Here is a 15,588-nt window from a genome sequence, read left to right on the forward strand (position 1 = left end):
TTTACAGTCAACCCCATAGGGTAAATTCTTGCCAACATTTGCTGACCTCTAACTTTTGTACAAGACATTAGAATAATCATGATTGATATTTCACTGTGGTTTTATTTTGTACCTCCCTTGATGATTTCTAATGCTGAGACTATTTTTTAAAATGTTGTCATATTTTGAGTCTTGTTTTGAGAAATGTCTCTCCAGGTCCCTTGAAATTTCTTTAATACATTTTTGTCTTATTTTGATGTTATCGAATTTTCTTCTACCTTTAAATACCTTGAGTATTGGCTTGTAAGACACTTTGAAATGTAGATTCCCCTAGTTTCTAGAAATACTTTCCAAAAATTGAAAATAACTGTTTCAAAATATTTGACCTATTTAAGCTTCCTCCACTCTGCATTCTGAATATGTAAAGTTTAAGTGCTAGCAATCTATAAACAATAATTTCTGAGTATCTCATCCACAAATACTAGGATCATCATATTAGCTATGCTGTTTGAACAAAATTCTGTCACTTGCATGAGTGCTTAGAGTCACTGTATAAACATACAAGGGGAACAAGATCGAATGTTTGGGTAAAGAAGGAAATATAGAGATGGCAAACTAATACTAAATGCTAGTTGAAAAGCCATATGTAAATCTACTATTCTAGAAATTAATATATATATATGCAATTTAAATGAAGTTGTTATATGCTGGCAGAGACAGTGCCTAAACTAAACATCCTAAGCTACACAGTAGACCTCACAGTGCCAGCAATATACTACATCTTGATGAGCAGTTTGTCAAAGTAGTGCTAAAGATTGCCCAAATTCACTGGTTATTGTCAAGGGTTTTGGTAACCCTCCACAGAGTGTTGGTAGGGCCTGTAGGTAGGTCAACGTAGATGGAAAAATCAAGCTCTTCCCTAGGTATCAGCTTAACCTCTACTGACTCATAGTCATGGTCCTGTATTTGCACAATACAGGAGGAGAAAAGTTGGCATCAATATCATCCCAAGAGAAACCCTTAGACCTATAACAGAGACCAGAATACAAGATATTCTGGTAGCATAATGGCACAAATATTGGGGGATAACCAGCCACTTTTTGAATGATTTAAGACTCATTCTATGAGATGGAACTATATCTAATATTGATAAAGTGGCCAAGAAACTGAAACAAAATATGTCATGGGCCCTAAGGAAAAACCTAATACTATTATTCTGCTGAAAAAACATATCAATAAAATGACTCCTAATAACATATTTTATGTGAAGAAATCATTGAATCACACAGCAGTCATCAGAGAAACTTCTTTTTATACTGGATGCTAAAACAGAGACCCACAACTGGACAACATATAGAAGCTGAAAGGCTTTGAAAAATACAGACCTAAATGCAATGTCATTATCAACTGGCCCCTTTTCAGTGCTGGGGAGTCTATGTAGAAGAGGCAGAAATATTGTGAAAGCCAGAAGTGGTTAATGACTCAGAGGAACAACATCTTCCATTCACACAGATACACATATAAACACATAGGGACCGTAACATCACATATAAGATGCACCAATTCAAACCAGACAATACTTTCAGCACTGTCAAGGTGACATGAATAAAATGTCCCATCCTTAAACAAGAAGCTATCTGAAACTGATACCTGCTGGAAAAGGGAAGTTATTTTTTTCTTCAATAAAATTTTACTGGGTATATCAAGCATACTGTTGCTCTGCTAAGGAATAACTGGGCAACACAAAAGGATTCCATGTCCTCAGAAGTTAAACAGGTTAGGATGTGGGAGGATCTAGGAATATTTGAGCGAAGGGAAAAAACATGATCCAGATAAAGTGTGTAAAATATCTTGTATTAAAAATAAAATGAAATAAAGCCTGAAAAGTTTAAAAGAACTTGGAGAAAAAAGAAAAATATTAAAGGGTGTATATTTCTAGCTGTTAATTAAAATAATGAGCTATTTGTATCACATATCTATGTAATCTGTGCTAAATTACATATATAATATAGCCTTCTTATAGACACATATAAAATTGTGGTGCAAATGCATGCATCACCCTGGTTGAGAACTACTGGTTTGCTTTCATGGTTTTAAAATATCCATCTTATTAATTTCCTGTATTTAATTTCCTGTGAGGGGAGTGGGAATGTCTGGGCATGTGTGGGCAGGGACCTGCGGAGCCCAGAAGATCCCGTGGAAGAGAGTTACACAGGGCTTTGATCAGAACTCTTTCCAGGCCCTTGCACAGCCAGCAGGTGCTCTTTTTTTTTTTAATTAATTAAACATATTTTTATTTTTTACATATATATTTATATTATTACACATATATACAATAGACTACATACAGCAAGAAGAACCATGACACAATCAGGAATTGTATAAATGTTACATTCTTAGTGTTTTGGCTATTTGTATCTGACAGCCTTGAAGAAAACATCTTTCCTATCTTGGTGCATCTAAAAGTCTGAATGTAAATCAATCTCCAGCAGGTGTTCTTAACTGCTTAGCTACTTTTCCACATCCTCCATGTCATTTTAATTTATATATTAATATCAGTTTTCTAAAAATAGTTTTTCTCCAATACTATTTTTTTAATTTTTATTAATTTATTCATATTGCATCTCAATTGTTAGCCCATCCCTTGTATCCTCCCATTCCTCCCTCCCTCCCGCTTCTCCCCCTACTCCCTTCCCCTATGTCTGTGACTGAGGGGGACCTCCTCCCCCTGTATATGCTCATAGGGTATTGAGTCTCTTCTTCGTGACCTATTATCCTTCCTCTGAGTACCACTAGGCCTCCCCATCTAAGGGACATGGTCCAATATGGGGCACCGGAGTTTGTGTGAAAGTCAGGAATTTCTGAAATTTGTGGACAAATGGATTGAACTAGAAATTACCATAATGAGTGAGTTCACCCAGAAGCAAAAAGAATCAAATGGTATATACTCACTTATATCGAGACACTAGTCCAAGGGGTACGTCCCCATGAAAAACTTTACCTACCAGGAAAGTAGGTCAGAGGGGAGGACATCCTATTGAGACTTTAGGTGTGAGAAGCCTGGGAGAATGAGGAAATAGAAGGATCCAGAGGGTCCTGGAAAACTACAAGCGGGTCTGGGCCCTGGGGTCCTCCTCAAACTATGGCACTAGGCAAGGAAAATATAGGCAGTAAACTTCAAACCCCTACCCAGACTAGCCGATGGACAGGATATTCTCCACTGTTAAGTGGAGAAGGAGATCTGACTTTCACCAATACTATATTTTATTCTGATTTCGTGTTTCTCATTGTGAAGACTGTTTATATTCCCCGCCCCTTTTATGTCTTTTTTCTTCTCATGCATTTGGGTTAAGGATAAAGACGATCCTAAGTGCTATGCTTTTGTCTCTTTCTACAGCGTTTATCCAATGGCTCCATAGACTCAACAGATGACACCAGTCAGATAGTTGAACTACAAGAATTGCTTGAAAAGCAAAACTATGAGATGGTCCAAATGAAAGAACGTTTAACAGCTCTTTCTTCTCGGGTGGGGGAAGTGGAACAGGAAGCAGAGACAGCAAGAAAGGACCTCATTAAAACAGAAGAAATGAACACTAAATATCAAAGGGACATCCGGGAGGTAGGTGGCTCATAGCATTCTGTGCTGTTGTTTCTTGCATGGCTTCCCAAATGTTGCTCTGAGAATCTCTCTCAGTGCACTTCCCTGGTGGCTGGTAACCTTTACTTCCGTAAGATCACAATTAGGAATGTTTTTTTTAGTTATGTACCTGTTCAGTGGGACAGAAGAAGTTTGCTTTTGTTTTTTTTTTAATATGTATGAATGGAAATCTTTGGAACCAAGTCTCTGCTAGTTTAAGATCTTTCTGAAGACTTAATGACATTTTGAAGCTCCACGGTTTTAAATTTGAATAAATGTGCATGTGGGAACAGTGGGAGTGCATTTTGTATAACGTTCTATAGGAGTACTCAAAAGCATTGCTTTAAATTGTCTCTTATTTCGGCTTTGTATCTGTGAATGCCTGTGTATGAATAAGGTATGCATATGAATAATATGCTCTGTCTTTAATTTATATTCCTTTTTTTATAGGATTAGCATAACTTTATCTACAAAACAGAAAGAAAGAAAGTACTTTATATTTACTAAATAATCCAGAAAAATGTTTTATTTATAGTATCAAATTATCTTACCTGTTAGGATAAAATTTTTGCAATTTTTATTATATTTATTTTTTACATATACATTTATATTATTATACATAAATAAACTACATACAGCAGTAAGTATCACAAAACAATCAGCTATTATATAAATGTTACATTCATAGTGATTTAGCTATTTGTGTTTGACAAACATGAAGAAAACATCTTTCCTATCTTTGTGCATCTAAAATTCTAAATGTAAATCAGTATCTATCAGATCTCTATCAACTTAAAACATCTATCTTGACCTAAAAACATCTTAACCCCTAAACGACTAAGCTTAATGGTAAGACTAAATTATCTGGACTTCAATCCCATCAGAGACTTGAGAAGGAATAAAATTTAATTACCTGAGTGAACCGGAAGTGCAGCTTTGCAACTTCCAAAATGAAAAAAATGACAGAGACAGTTTGCTGCCTGAACAATCACCCAAAACTCTCTATAATGGTGGAGCATCTTCTTAAGCCTCCTGGCCCAATATATCTGACAGACATATTTGTGAGGCAGGAACTACTGAGGACTTGCTTACCCTTCTTTTTTTTTTTTCTTTATTCTTAAAAATACAGTTCTTACCAGCTCAGAAAATTTTGCTGTTTGAAATTTCACGTTTTTCATTTATACATTTCTTGTGAAGCATATCTTTGTATCTTTTAGTATGTTTCCCTGTGACTAACTAGTTAAAAAAGCTGTCCCTATCTGTTGTATCCAAAACGTTTTTTTCACTTTTCCCAAGGATATATTTTTACATCTGTCCCTATTGTCCAATTAAAAGTACTGTAATAAAGCATCTTACTAATTTTACTGAATGAAGGGCTAATTCACTTTCATTCTTCAGCCCTTGCAGCATTTGTTGTCTGCCTCCGGACCCCTTTCTCATAGCAGGACTCCCTTGTCTGGCCTCCATGGTAGAGGGTGAGCTTAGTGCTGCTGTGATGAGGTGCCAGGGTGGGTGGGTACCCCTTCAGGGCCTCCACTTCTCTGAGAAGGAGGAGAGAGGAAAATGGAGGGAGGGGAGCTTGGGAGTGAAACTGAGAGGAGAAGAGGGAGGGGGCTGGGATCAGTCTGTAAAGTGATAAATAAAATAAAATAAATAAATAAAATGTAAACGAAGGAAAATGTAATTGCCTTCAAAGTCCTAATCTCGTAGTTAAAGCTAGAACCTAATAATAAAGTTAAATTAATAATGTTTTTTAAAGGATACCAAACCAACTCTTCTTAATGCCCTCATGTTGGTCTGGTCCCCTTGTCCCCAGTGTCTTACTACTTAGCCTTCTTTCCTCTGTCTTTACAGTCTTCCCAGTTCAGTCCCCCATTGCCCTGCTTATGGTAATAAGGATGAATAAGCCGCAAACCAACCATAAGCTCCCAATTTTATCCTCCACCTCCATTTTCTCTCTTTCCAGTTCTCTTTCCCAGTGGTTTTATTTAAGCCGCTAAGCAAGATCTCAACAGTAGCAACCGAGCAACTGAGCCTTTCACACTTCCCTAAGAAACCTGATTGTTGAGCAGTTTCAACCATCCTACATTATTTAAAAAAATTTTTTTTATTAATTTATTCACATTACATCTCAATCGTTATCCCATCCCTTGTGTCCTCCCATTCCTCCCTCCCTCCTATTTCCCCCTTACTCCCACTATTGCTTATGCTTAAATTGTAGAGGTTCCATTAAATTTTATTTCCGCACTATGCTATATTTGATTCTGTGGTAAATTTTATATTCTGTAATTTGAATAGTTGACTTCTCACCTCTTCTATAGCTTATATTCTCCTTGCAGTAATCATGTAAGTAGCCTGAAAACATGTACAATATAATACATCCTCTCTTGACTGCATCTCATTATATATAATATATTATATATTATAATTTAGTTATTTATAATAATAAATAATATTTTATAATTTTATAATAATAATGAAATATAATAGGATTGATTCCACTCAGCTTATTTAAGTGGACACTTAAGCAAGCAGGACTTGCTTGATTTCATTTTCTCAAACACTACCTTTTGCTCAAATGCTCTCCTCTCACATGAGTGTTCACTGCCCTCACTTTACACAGGTACAAACTTTCCCTCTTATTTCAAATCATTTTTTAAACACCACTATACACATTACTCCTTACCCAGCACATTTTCTGCATTGAGACTCATTGGTTTCTCTTTTCTACCTACCTACACAAATACTGAGCACATACCATCTTTTCAGACTATAAGATGTACCTGACCATAAGACGCACCCACTTTTTAGAGCAATAAAACATGAAAAACAATAAAAAAAAAACAGCAATGGGATCATAAGGGGCACCTAACTCCCCACTTTTGGGGGAGAAGTATGTCTTATGATCTGAAAATACAGTAATACAGAAATTTTGGTTCACAAAATGGGTACTTACCATTCCTTATTAAGGTGTGAGACTAAAGTATCCATTGACACAGTGCTTACTATGAAGGAGAAAGGAAATACAATGATATCTTCACTGAAGTTCAGACAACGATACATATTCCTATATTCTCAAAATCCATGGACACATATTTACTCTCATTGCTTCCTACAGCTCAAATGGGTATAATATACAAGGTAAATAAACAAATCTTAGGATCCCTATCCTTTAACTTGTTACACCATTACACGAATTTTTGTTTTCTCTAGTTCTTCATATTTTTAGTTCCAGAGATTTAGTTCTTCTGTTTGCATGTTAAACATTCATCAACTTTATTTTTAGCTATATCTCAAGAGGCGTGGTACCTCTGATACTTCCTTCCTTATTACACATTGTAAAATAACATATATATATATATATATATATATATATATATATATATATAATGTCTACATCTAGATGACCAAAAAACAGGTCCAGCAGAAAACATCAAGCATGTACTGCCATGGATGGCTTCATTAGGAATCTATTTTAATGAGTTTGATCATTCTCTATCATAAGTAATTTTTATGCAACGTATAATTACACCTTTAAGCTTCATAATTCTTAGGTAGCCATGTTTTAGTTGAGACGCATGAAAAAGGAACATATTCCATCATCCACCTCAGCAGAGAGTTTATAAGCAAATGTTTTCCAAACCTGGCAGCAAATGGAAGTGTAGAAACTAGTTTTAAAACCATAGGAAATGACACCCCTGACAAGATCTGTAAAGGAACCTGCACTCACCTCTCACTCTGCCTTTCTTGATAAAGGAGGACTTTGAGCGCGCGCGCGCACACACACACACACACACACACACACACACACACACACACACACACACACACTCACACACACACACACACTCTCCACACACAGGCACACACACTCACCACACACTCACACACACAAATGAGGTGGGAAAGGAAGGGAGAACAGGAGAGACAGAGACACAGAAACATAGATTCCCAGAAGATACTATGTGGGATAAAATAGTTCTGGAAGTGTTCATTTTAAAGCCACATACATTATCTCTTTCCCTTTTGCTTTCTCAGAGAAAAAGATTATATTAAATCAACCACAATATATTACGTTCCTGTTCTTTTTCCTTATTTGCCAATCCTATCCCACAGGAGGACACTCACTGTCCACATATAGAAGAGCAACAGGAGGTTCACGGAGGTTAATGTGACTTAGCCATTGCCTATCTTCTTCAGAGTCTTTAAAAAATATCCACCTGGAAGAAATAGAACCATCATGTCTTCAAAGTCTGTAGTTTTCGCACAATATTGTGCTTCACAAATCTTCTTAGTACTGAGGACAAAAGCTTCTGAGAAGTCCACAGACGTCAAGGAACCTTCTGCAAAATGTACTGACTAGAACAGCAAAGATTTCAAACACTTCCAGAGCCAAATTATCCCAGCATTCTTCACCCTTCACTAGATAATTTTCTTACTCCTTCATTCCTGGGTTAGCACTGTTGTGACCTTTACATAAATCCTGTATAATGTACAAACAGACTCTTAAGTTTCTAGCATCCCGGGCCTACAACAGAGTCCTTTCACTGTGTTCTGATTCTCGTACCTAATGTGCCAATGACACGTTTGAAAATTGCTTTGATTTATCACTTTGTTTTATTTTTAAAAAATTCATTTATAAACAGCAAGTTAGGAGGTCATTGGAATTTTATGCTATTTTTCTTTTTACATAATAGCTTTTAGGAACTAAAGGGAAAAAGATTTCTCTTTAGAATCTCCAAATAACACAGAGGAAAAGCTATTTCTATCACTTGTAAATTCAAATTTTATTTTTGGTAACACAGCCTGCTGTTAAAAATTGAATCACTCACATGAATCACTGAGTCAAAAACACAGTTCCAAATCTACATACACTAACTCCTACACAGACTGTGTGCGGTGGATCTGAGCAGCTAAGTATGGATGGGCTTCTTATCACTAATACAGAGGAGCTATTTAATGAGTGCATATTCCATCCTAGGCATTAGACAAAGTAACTAAACTATTGTGTCACCCAATTCTTATTAATTATGGGGTAGTCATTAGTAATCAGACAGAAAACAATGTGAACCTGAACTAAAGGACAACAACTTTTACTCATGGAGTGTACCATACCAACCTTCATTTCCCATACACAGATGACTTCTGAAAGCATTGTCTTAGAATTTAGAGAGATATTTATAATATGTGTATGATATGTTTAGAATTTTCTTTAATCCTGTGTAGTTGATAAACATTTCCAGAGGTTTACATGAAAATTAACATAAACTGTAAAGTCACTATATGGAAAATATAAAATAGCGGAAATTAAGATTATGATTCAACATTTTTTTAAACACTAAGAACCATGGCTATTTTCTGGGATTTGTAAAAACTAGTACAATGCTGACAACGTTTTATAAAATGATTCTGGACTAATTTTTGTCAAAATGATTGATTCCTCTAATTTTACATGCGTAACTCTTTATTAACATAAATAACTATTCTTTCACTGGCCTCTGAAAGTCAGAAAGTTTGAGTCAAATCAAGGAAGAAATAGAAGCATTTTCCAGGAGGAAATGGGGTCAGAGAGTGTGGTAGTTTCCTGTGTTTGCCACAGCAAATTGGTAGAAAGTGATTGGCTTTATTTAAGAAAATAGTGTGTGTGTGTGTGTGTGTGTGTGTGTGTGTGTGTGTGTGTGTGTGTGTGTGCACATATCACAGCACACATGCAAATGTCAGTTGAAAACTTTATAGACATGGTTCTCTCCTTCCACCCTTTTGTGGATTCTAGTGATGCACCTTGGGTTTTCAGGTTTGCCTTTGCTTAGCAAGGGTCCTTACCTGGTCTGCAATCTTTGTTTCCAGCTTAAAAACTCTAATTCATTTCTTCACATTTGCTAAGGATTTTGTGTAAAATCAATGTTTCAACAGAGTCAAGTTCTCTTTTAGGGTAATAATGAGAAATGCAGCCCTCATTTCCTTTGGGCTCCTGGTAAAAGCTTCCTGGACATGGCATTCTTGGCTAAATGGCTGACTAACTTCAAATTCTGCTACTCTGTGTCTATGTTTCCCACTCTCTTTCAGAATGCAGTTATTCAATATTGGACTACCAGAATGATACTTTGTTTCATCTTAACTTGATTATTACTTTAGTATCTTATTTGCTTATAAACCTACTTTCCTAAATCCAGAAAAGGTACACATTTGGAAAAAATGTTATAAACTTCAATATGCAAAAGTATAGCTATATCAGGAAAGAAAGCAAGAGATTCATGGCTCATATTTTACCTTGAAGACAGACAAAAAGAAATAAATTAATTTGGAGCTGAAGAGATGGTTCAACGGATGAGATCACTGACTCCTCATCCAGAGAACCAGGGTTCGAAACCCAACACTAAAATCACAGCTTACAAATGCCTATAAACCCAAGATCTAACACCCTAACACAGACATATATCAATGCAAAACATCAATACACATAAAAGAAGTTATTTTTTTTAAAGAAATAAATTATTTTAACTCAAGGAAAACATGCTCTAACTAGCATTCAGAATAGTCTCCTGGTCAATAGCATAGCAAAGAACACTAAAAGAAAGATATTAAGTGATATGTCTCAGTCCTCAAGAATAATCAGTGCCTGTGCTCCAAAGAACAGCTGGCTTGTGTGTGGACAGAGAGACCAGGTGCAAAATGACTTATAATTTTTTAAATTAATTATTTCATAAACATAAATTACTATCAGAAAATGATTTTAAGAGGCTCACATAGAGACAGAAACATGAAGACAAATCTCCTTCAACCTCTCACCTAGTTTTTCTCTATCCCATTTTTCCTAAAATCTTCTTTTCAACAATTTGAGGTTTATCTTTTGACATTTTCTCTTTTATTTAAATCTAATATAAATATTGTTAATTAGGTATGGATTTTTAACTTATACTACTGCCTTACTTGATAATTTACTTATCTTCCATTGAAATTATATAAAAATCCCATCCAGTGTTATTATTATTATTACTATGTGAATAACCTTCACCATCTGTACAAGCAGTAGTTTCCTGTATTTTCTATTGTGTACAATTCAGTTTCTCTAGAATTATTAACTAGTTCTTTTTTTTTTAAAAATAGTTATTTATTTACTGTTATGTATACAGTGTTGTGCCTGCATATACACATGTAGAACAGAAGAGGGGATCAGATTACATTACAGGTGGTTGGGAACCACCATATGTATGGTTTCTGGGAACTGAACTCAGGACCTTTGGAATGAGCAGGCAGTGCACGTATCCACTGAGACACCTCTCCAGTCTCTTAGCTGATTCTTATGTTTGTTCTGTTACATGTTTTTTAAGTTTATGGTTAAATCTTCCATAATCTTTAAGAGTTTGACAAAAACTGTTGTGGAATTCCAGTCTATTTGAGGCTGCCCAATTTTCTAGACATGGGTGCCTTGACAGCAAGAGAGAAAAAAAACCTACCTCGGAATAAACAAGCAAAGGAGTTTTCTGTCTTTTGATTGTGGATGAGATATGGTTAGCTCCCTTACTCCCTGCCATGACTTCCTTAAAATGATTGAGTACAACATGGAATTCTAAGCCAAATACACTCATTCCCTCTCTATACTACTTTTTGCCAAGATATTGGTGGAGGAAAAAAACAGAAATGAAATAGGACAGCTGTTATTTTAAAAAATTCAAAAGGGATAAAAGGAGTGGTAAGGTTCCTAAAGGAACACTTGGATGAAGGTGGGCTATTCATCTAAGCTGAAAAAAGAAATGAAAGATTCATGTGTAAATAATCATATTTGTAGATGATGGTGAGGGCAGGATTGCCCTTTCAAGGCAGTTAAGAGCATTTCCATTGCTTTTAGGAGCATATTAGGAGCTGCAGGCAAGTGCTGGACCCTGGAGAGAAGCAAGACTCTCATTAAGAATTGAATAACATGATGAATCCTGATAATATACAAAATCTACAACCGTCCCTCCATTCCTTGTATTCTTAAATATATCCTATTCAGTTCATATAATGTTACTTGTATGCATATTTTCAGAACTGGTCCTTATTTCCCTGGGAAAGACCGCCTCTTTTTCACCCAGAGACTCTCAGTTGCCTGTAGTTATTTTTGTAGAGTTGAGACCTTGTGGGCTTTTCTCCGTCTGTTTTGGCATGCTCATTGGTGTCTTCTTTGCTTAGCCTCCATATTGGAAGCCATGTTTGTGAGACGTTGTGGGCTTAGATTTTGTCAGTTCTAGGAGACACAATTTCACAACAAACTCCCTAATCCTCTGGTTTTAAAATCTTCCTGGCCCCTCTTCCTCCATGTTCCTGAGCTAGCATTAGGTACAGAGTTGTTCTCTAGATATGTTCATTAGGACTAGGCTCCACAAGTCGGTGCTTTGACCCATTGTGGTTTTCTGCAATGCTCTGTGTCTGCTGTCAAGAGAAATGTTCTTGATGAAAGGTGAAGACTACCGTTGTATGTGGATATATGTACAGATGTTTATAGAGTGTTGGTAGGAATTGTGTTGGTTTAGTAAATTAGTGGTTATAGATGCTCTTCTGACAACTGTGATTTGAGTGGCACTGAGTAGATTTTTTAAAATATGCCTTATTTTTATTTTATAGGTATGTGTGGTGATTTGCCTGCATGTATGTCTGTGTACCTGGTGTGTACAATGATTTGATGGATGGAAAGGAGTGTTAGATTCTCGTGATCTGAAGTTGCAAATGGCTCTTACCTGCCCCATGGGTCCTTGGAACCAAACATGGACCCTCAACAAAAGCAACAAGTGTATATTTTTCTTTTTTTTTTCTTTTAGCTACTAAGCCATCTCTCTAGACTTCTGGTAGACCTATGTCTTATTTGAGCTTTAAAACTATGCTCCCAATTTAACAGCCTCCTGGATTTCATTCAACTATACCCATATTTGTATTTATATCTACTTCATAATGAGCAAAGTTACCTGACATTTAATTCTATAGGAGGAAGTTTCAAAAGATGATTCTTTGGATTCGTAAACATCAGGAAGGTCGTGATTACTCTATTATAAAAGATAAAATCAAAAACTAGGATAAAGATACTAAGAAAATATATAGAATTGAGGAAGTTGTTTTTTGAGACATTGTTTCTTTCTCTGTGTAGCTCTGTCTTAGTACTCAATCTGTAGACCAGGCTAGCCTCAGACTCAGAGACATACCTTCCTTTAACTTCCATGTGCTGGACTTAAAGGAATGTGCCACCTGCCCTGGCATACATGGAGTCTTTAAACCTTGAACAGTGTGTCTTTACTTGGGAAACAGCTATATGTTTGATATCTTATTATTTCATTTAAGTAAGAAACCTACATTTGTCTAAGACTCTGTGATTGTCTTTTGTGTTTTTCTCTGACGGGATGAAATCAAAGACTTGCGCATGACTTTTACAGTGTTATTTACAGGCGATGGCTCAGAAGGAAGATATGGAAGAAAGAATCACAACTCTTGAGAAGCGTTACTTGAGTGCTCAGAGAGAATCTACCTCCATCCATGACATGAATGATAAACTAGAAAATGAGTTGGCCAACAAGGAAGCAATCTTGCGGCAGGTCCAGTATCTCTGTTTTGATTTTGGTGTGGTCACTGTATGTGTTCTCACCATTTAGGAATTTTTTTTGGAAGATGAGTAATTATGCTCTAAAACAGAATAGTATTAATGACACTAATTTTATTTTATTATATTTTCATATAGTTTCTTTTTAATGAAATTTTAAAAATCACTCATATGAAAATAATATTGCAACTATTGACTTTGAATCTAAATATGAAGCATCGCTGAGAAGTTTGCTTGTATTGCTTCACTTACCACCACCTACTGATTAGCTGCAGATATTCTACTGAGTACTGTGAGGATCAAAGGCATGAATATCTTCCCAAGGTCATACACATGTCTACCCAGCTTTACAGCCTTAGAGAGCGGTTTGTAGCCCATAAGACAACTGTGGTTATCTCCCTTCTTATGGAAATGCAGTGTAATGGAATATATACACCTAATGATGTAATTGGTTTTGGTTATTCTTGTGTGCAGGAATTGAACCAGAGGCCACAGTTGAACACAGTCCTAAAATACCATCTCTCCCATCCATATAGAAAGCTTGTTTGTCCAATCTCTAGAATATGGACTCCTGGGCTACTCTACTCCTTATCTTACTGTAGTCTAAAACAATAAATTTTCAATGTTATTTTTGTTGTTGTGGCAGTAAACTGGAGTATCAAGACTGAGCTATACTTTGTTCAAGTTCATACTCACTAGGAAAGAAAAATAGCTGAGCACACACGCCACATGTCTCGTTCAAGTTAATCTAACTTTTAACTGTTTAAATGGCCTCCTTCTCATTCCTATTTCAGATGGAAGAGAAAAACAGGCAGTTACAAGAGCGACTTGAACTGGCTGAGCAAAAGTTACAGCAGACCATGAGGAAAGCTGAAACTTTGCCTGAAGTAGAGGCTGAACTAGCTCAGAGAATCGCAGCCCTTACAAAGGTACTGCACTAAACACAAGTGCCCAGCCTAGGGGTATTTGCGGAAATAACTGTCCATCAAAGTGGAATCTGTAATTATTATTTTCAGGCTATGTGAAAGTTATATTAATTGGATCTTTGTTCCTTATCATTTTGTTTCCTTATTGGCATATATCTTACTTATAGTGACGTGAATGATTGTTCCATGAATAAAATGATATTCTTGTCTATTTTAACATTAACAAGAGATACCATGTGGTAGTTAGAACAAATCTTCTATGGTACTTTTTTGCACATAATAATAATCATGGTATTTAAAGTATTGAGATATGTATATGAAATACAACAATTAAATCAGCTTTGTATAAGTGGCTTGCTGCTACTGGAACAATGTAAGTAGTATAATAAGCATTGATTCCAATTGTATTGTATAAGGGTAAACCTTGGTAGAAGAAGCAAGTTTAAAATATACAGTCTAAAGCCATTAAGCCATATAAAGTTCTTTGGTAATTGTGCGGGTTTTTTTTTTTCTGAAAAAAAAATAATGAAATCAAGAATAACAGAGTGTTGCACTGTTTTTCCATATTACAAATTGTACATTCTAAAATTGTTTTCTGTTATATATTATAAAGCTGTTCTAATAGAGCCATTTGAACTCTTAACGGCAAATTGGAATCACATCCATTTCACTTGAAAAGTCCTGGTTTGATCACTAAATCATGTTTTACATTTATGTCAGTTGACAACTACACATGCATTCTGAACGTTTCTATAACCACTGCAGTTATCTAAGAATTTCAGGCTATGCAATAAATAGGTACCATAGATATGTGAACTTGAATTCACATTTTGATAATAGCAATTACACAAACAATTGGTGCAGTGGTGGGTGAAGGGGCACAAATTCATTATCTTTACTGGAAAAGCAAGAATGAGATGAATAGTTGGATGATGTTCTTATGTTAAAGTGAAGTATTTATATCAGAAAGGAAAAATCAGACAGAGATGACCAGGGCTAGAAAGCATCAAATTGCATGGTTAGTTGTAGAGCATTAGGTTACCATGCGATGAAACAGTAGTCTGTTAGGGCAATGCTATTACATTTACATTCTTCAATAACCATCGACCACAGCAGTAAACCACTCTGGTACTTTGGAAAGATGGGGCCTCAAACTTAGCATGTACAATCAGCTAACTTCAAAATATATAAAGCTACCCAAGAATATCACTATCATTGTGCTTTTTCTTGCAAAGCTTATTTTAAATGACTATAATATAGGTTAAGACACACAGTTGCTCTGCTTTAATCTGAGAGATGTAGCTAATCTGCAGGGTTACCATGTTAAAGTTTGCTATTATGGGATTGAATAAGAAAATAATTTGTAAAGCTGGGTAGGATAATCATGTACCATAAATACTGATGATTATTCTATGCAGTTTTACATTCGGCCACCCTTCAGCATTTTTTATCCAGGCCTACTACATGACACAAACAGA

At 35.8% G+C, this 15,588-nt stretch overlaps 1 protein-coding gene across 27 annotated transcripts in view; it reads left to right on the forward strand.

Moving 5' to 3' along the window:
- Positions 1-15,588, forward strand: part of PPFIA2 (PTPRF interacting protein alpha 2) — a 438,359-nt gene that overhangs the window by 339,556 nt on the left and 83,215 nt on the right. For 15 of the 27 annotated variants that reach the window (XM_084794262.1, XM_084794271.1, XM_084794252.1 and 12 more), the window contains 3 exons: positions 3,377-3,598; positions 13,021-13,179; positions 13,979-14,113. In XM_084794262.1, coding sequence (XP_084650388.1) covers positions 3,377-3,598; positions 13,021-13,179; positions 13,979-14,113 — 516 coding nt within the window. The remainder of the gene's footprint in view (positions 1-3,376; positions 3,599-13,020; positions 13,180-13,978; positions 14,114-15,588) is intronic. The other 12 variants (XM_084794272.1, XM_084794274.1, XM_084794258.1 and 9 more) reach the window with 1 other exon arrangement.

This window comes from Acomys minous, assembly GCF_964271855.1.
Source record: "Acomys minous genome assembly, chromosome: 9".
NCBI classification, from domain to species: Eukaryota; Metazoa; Chordata; class Mammalia; order Rodentia; family Muridae; genus Acomys; species Acomys minous.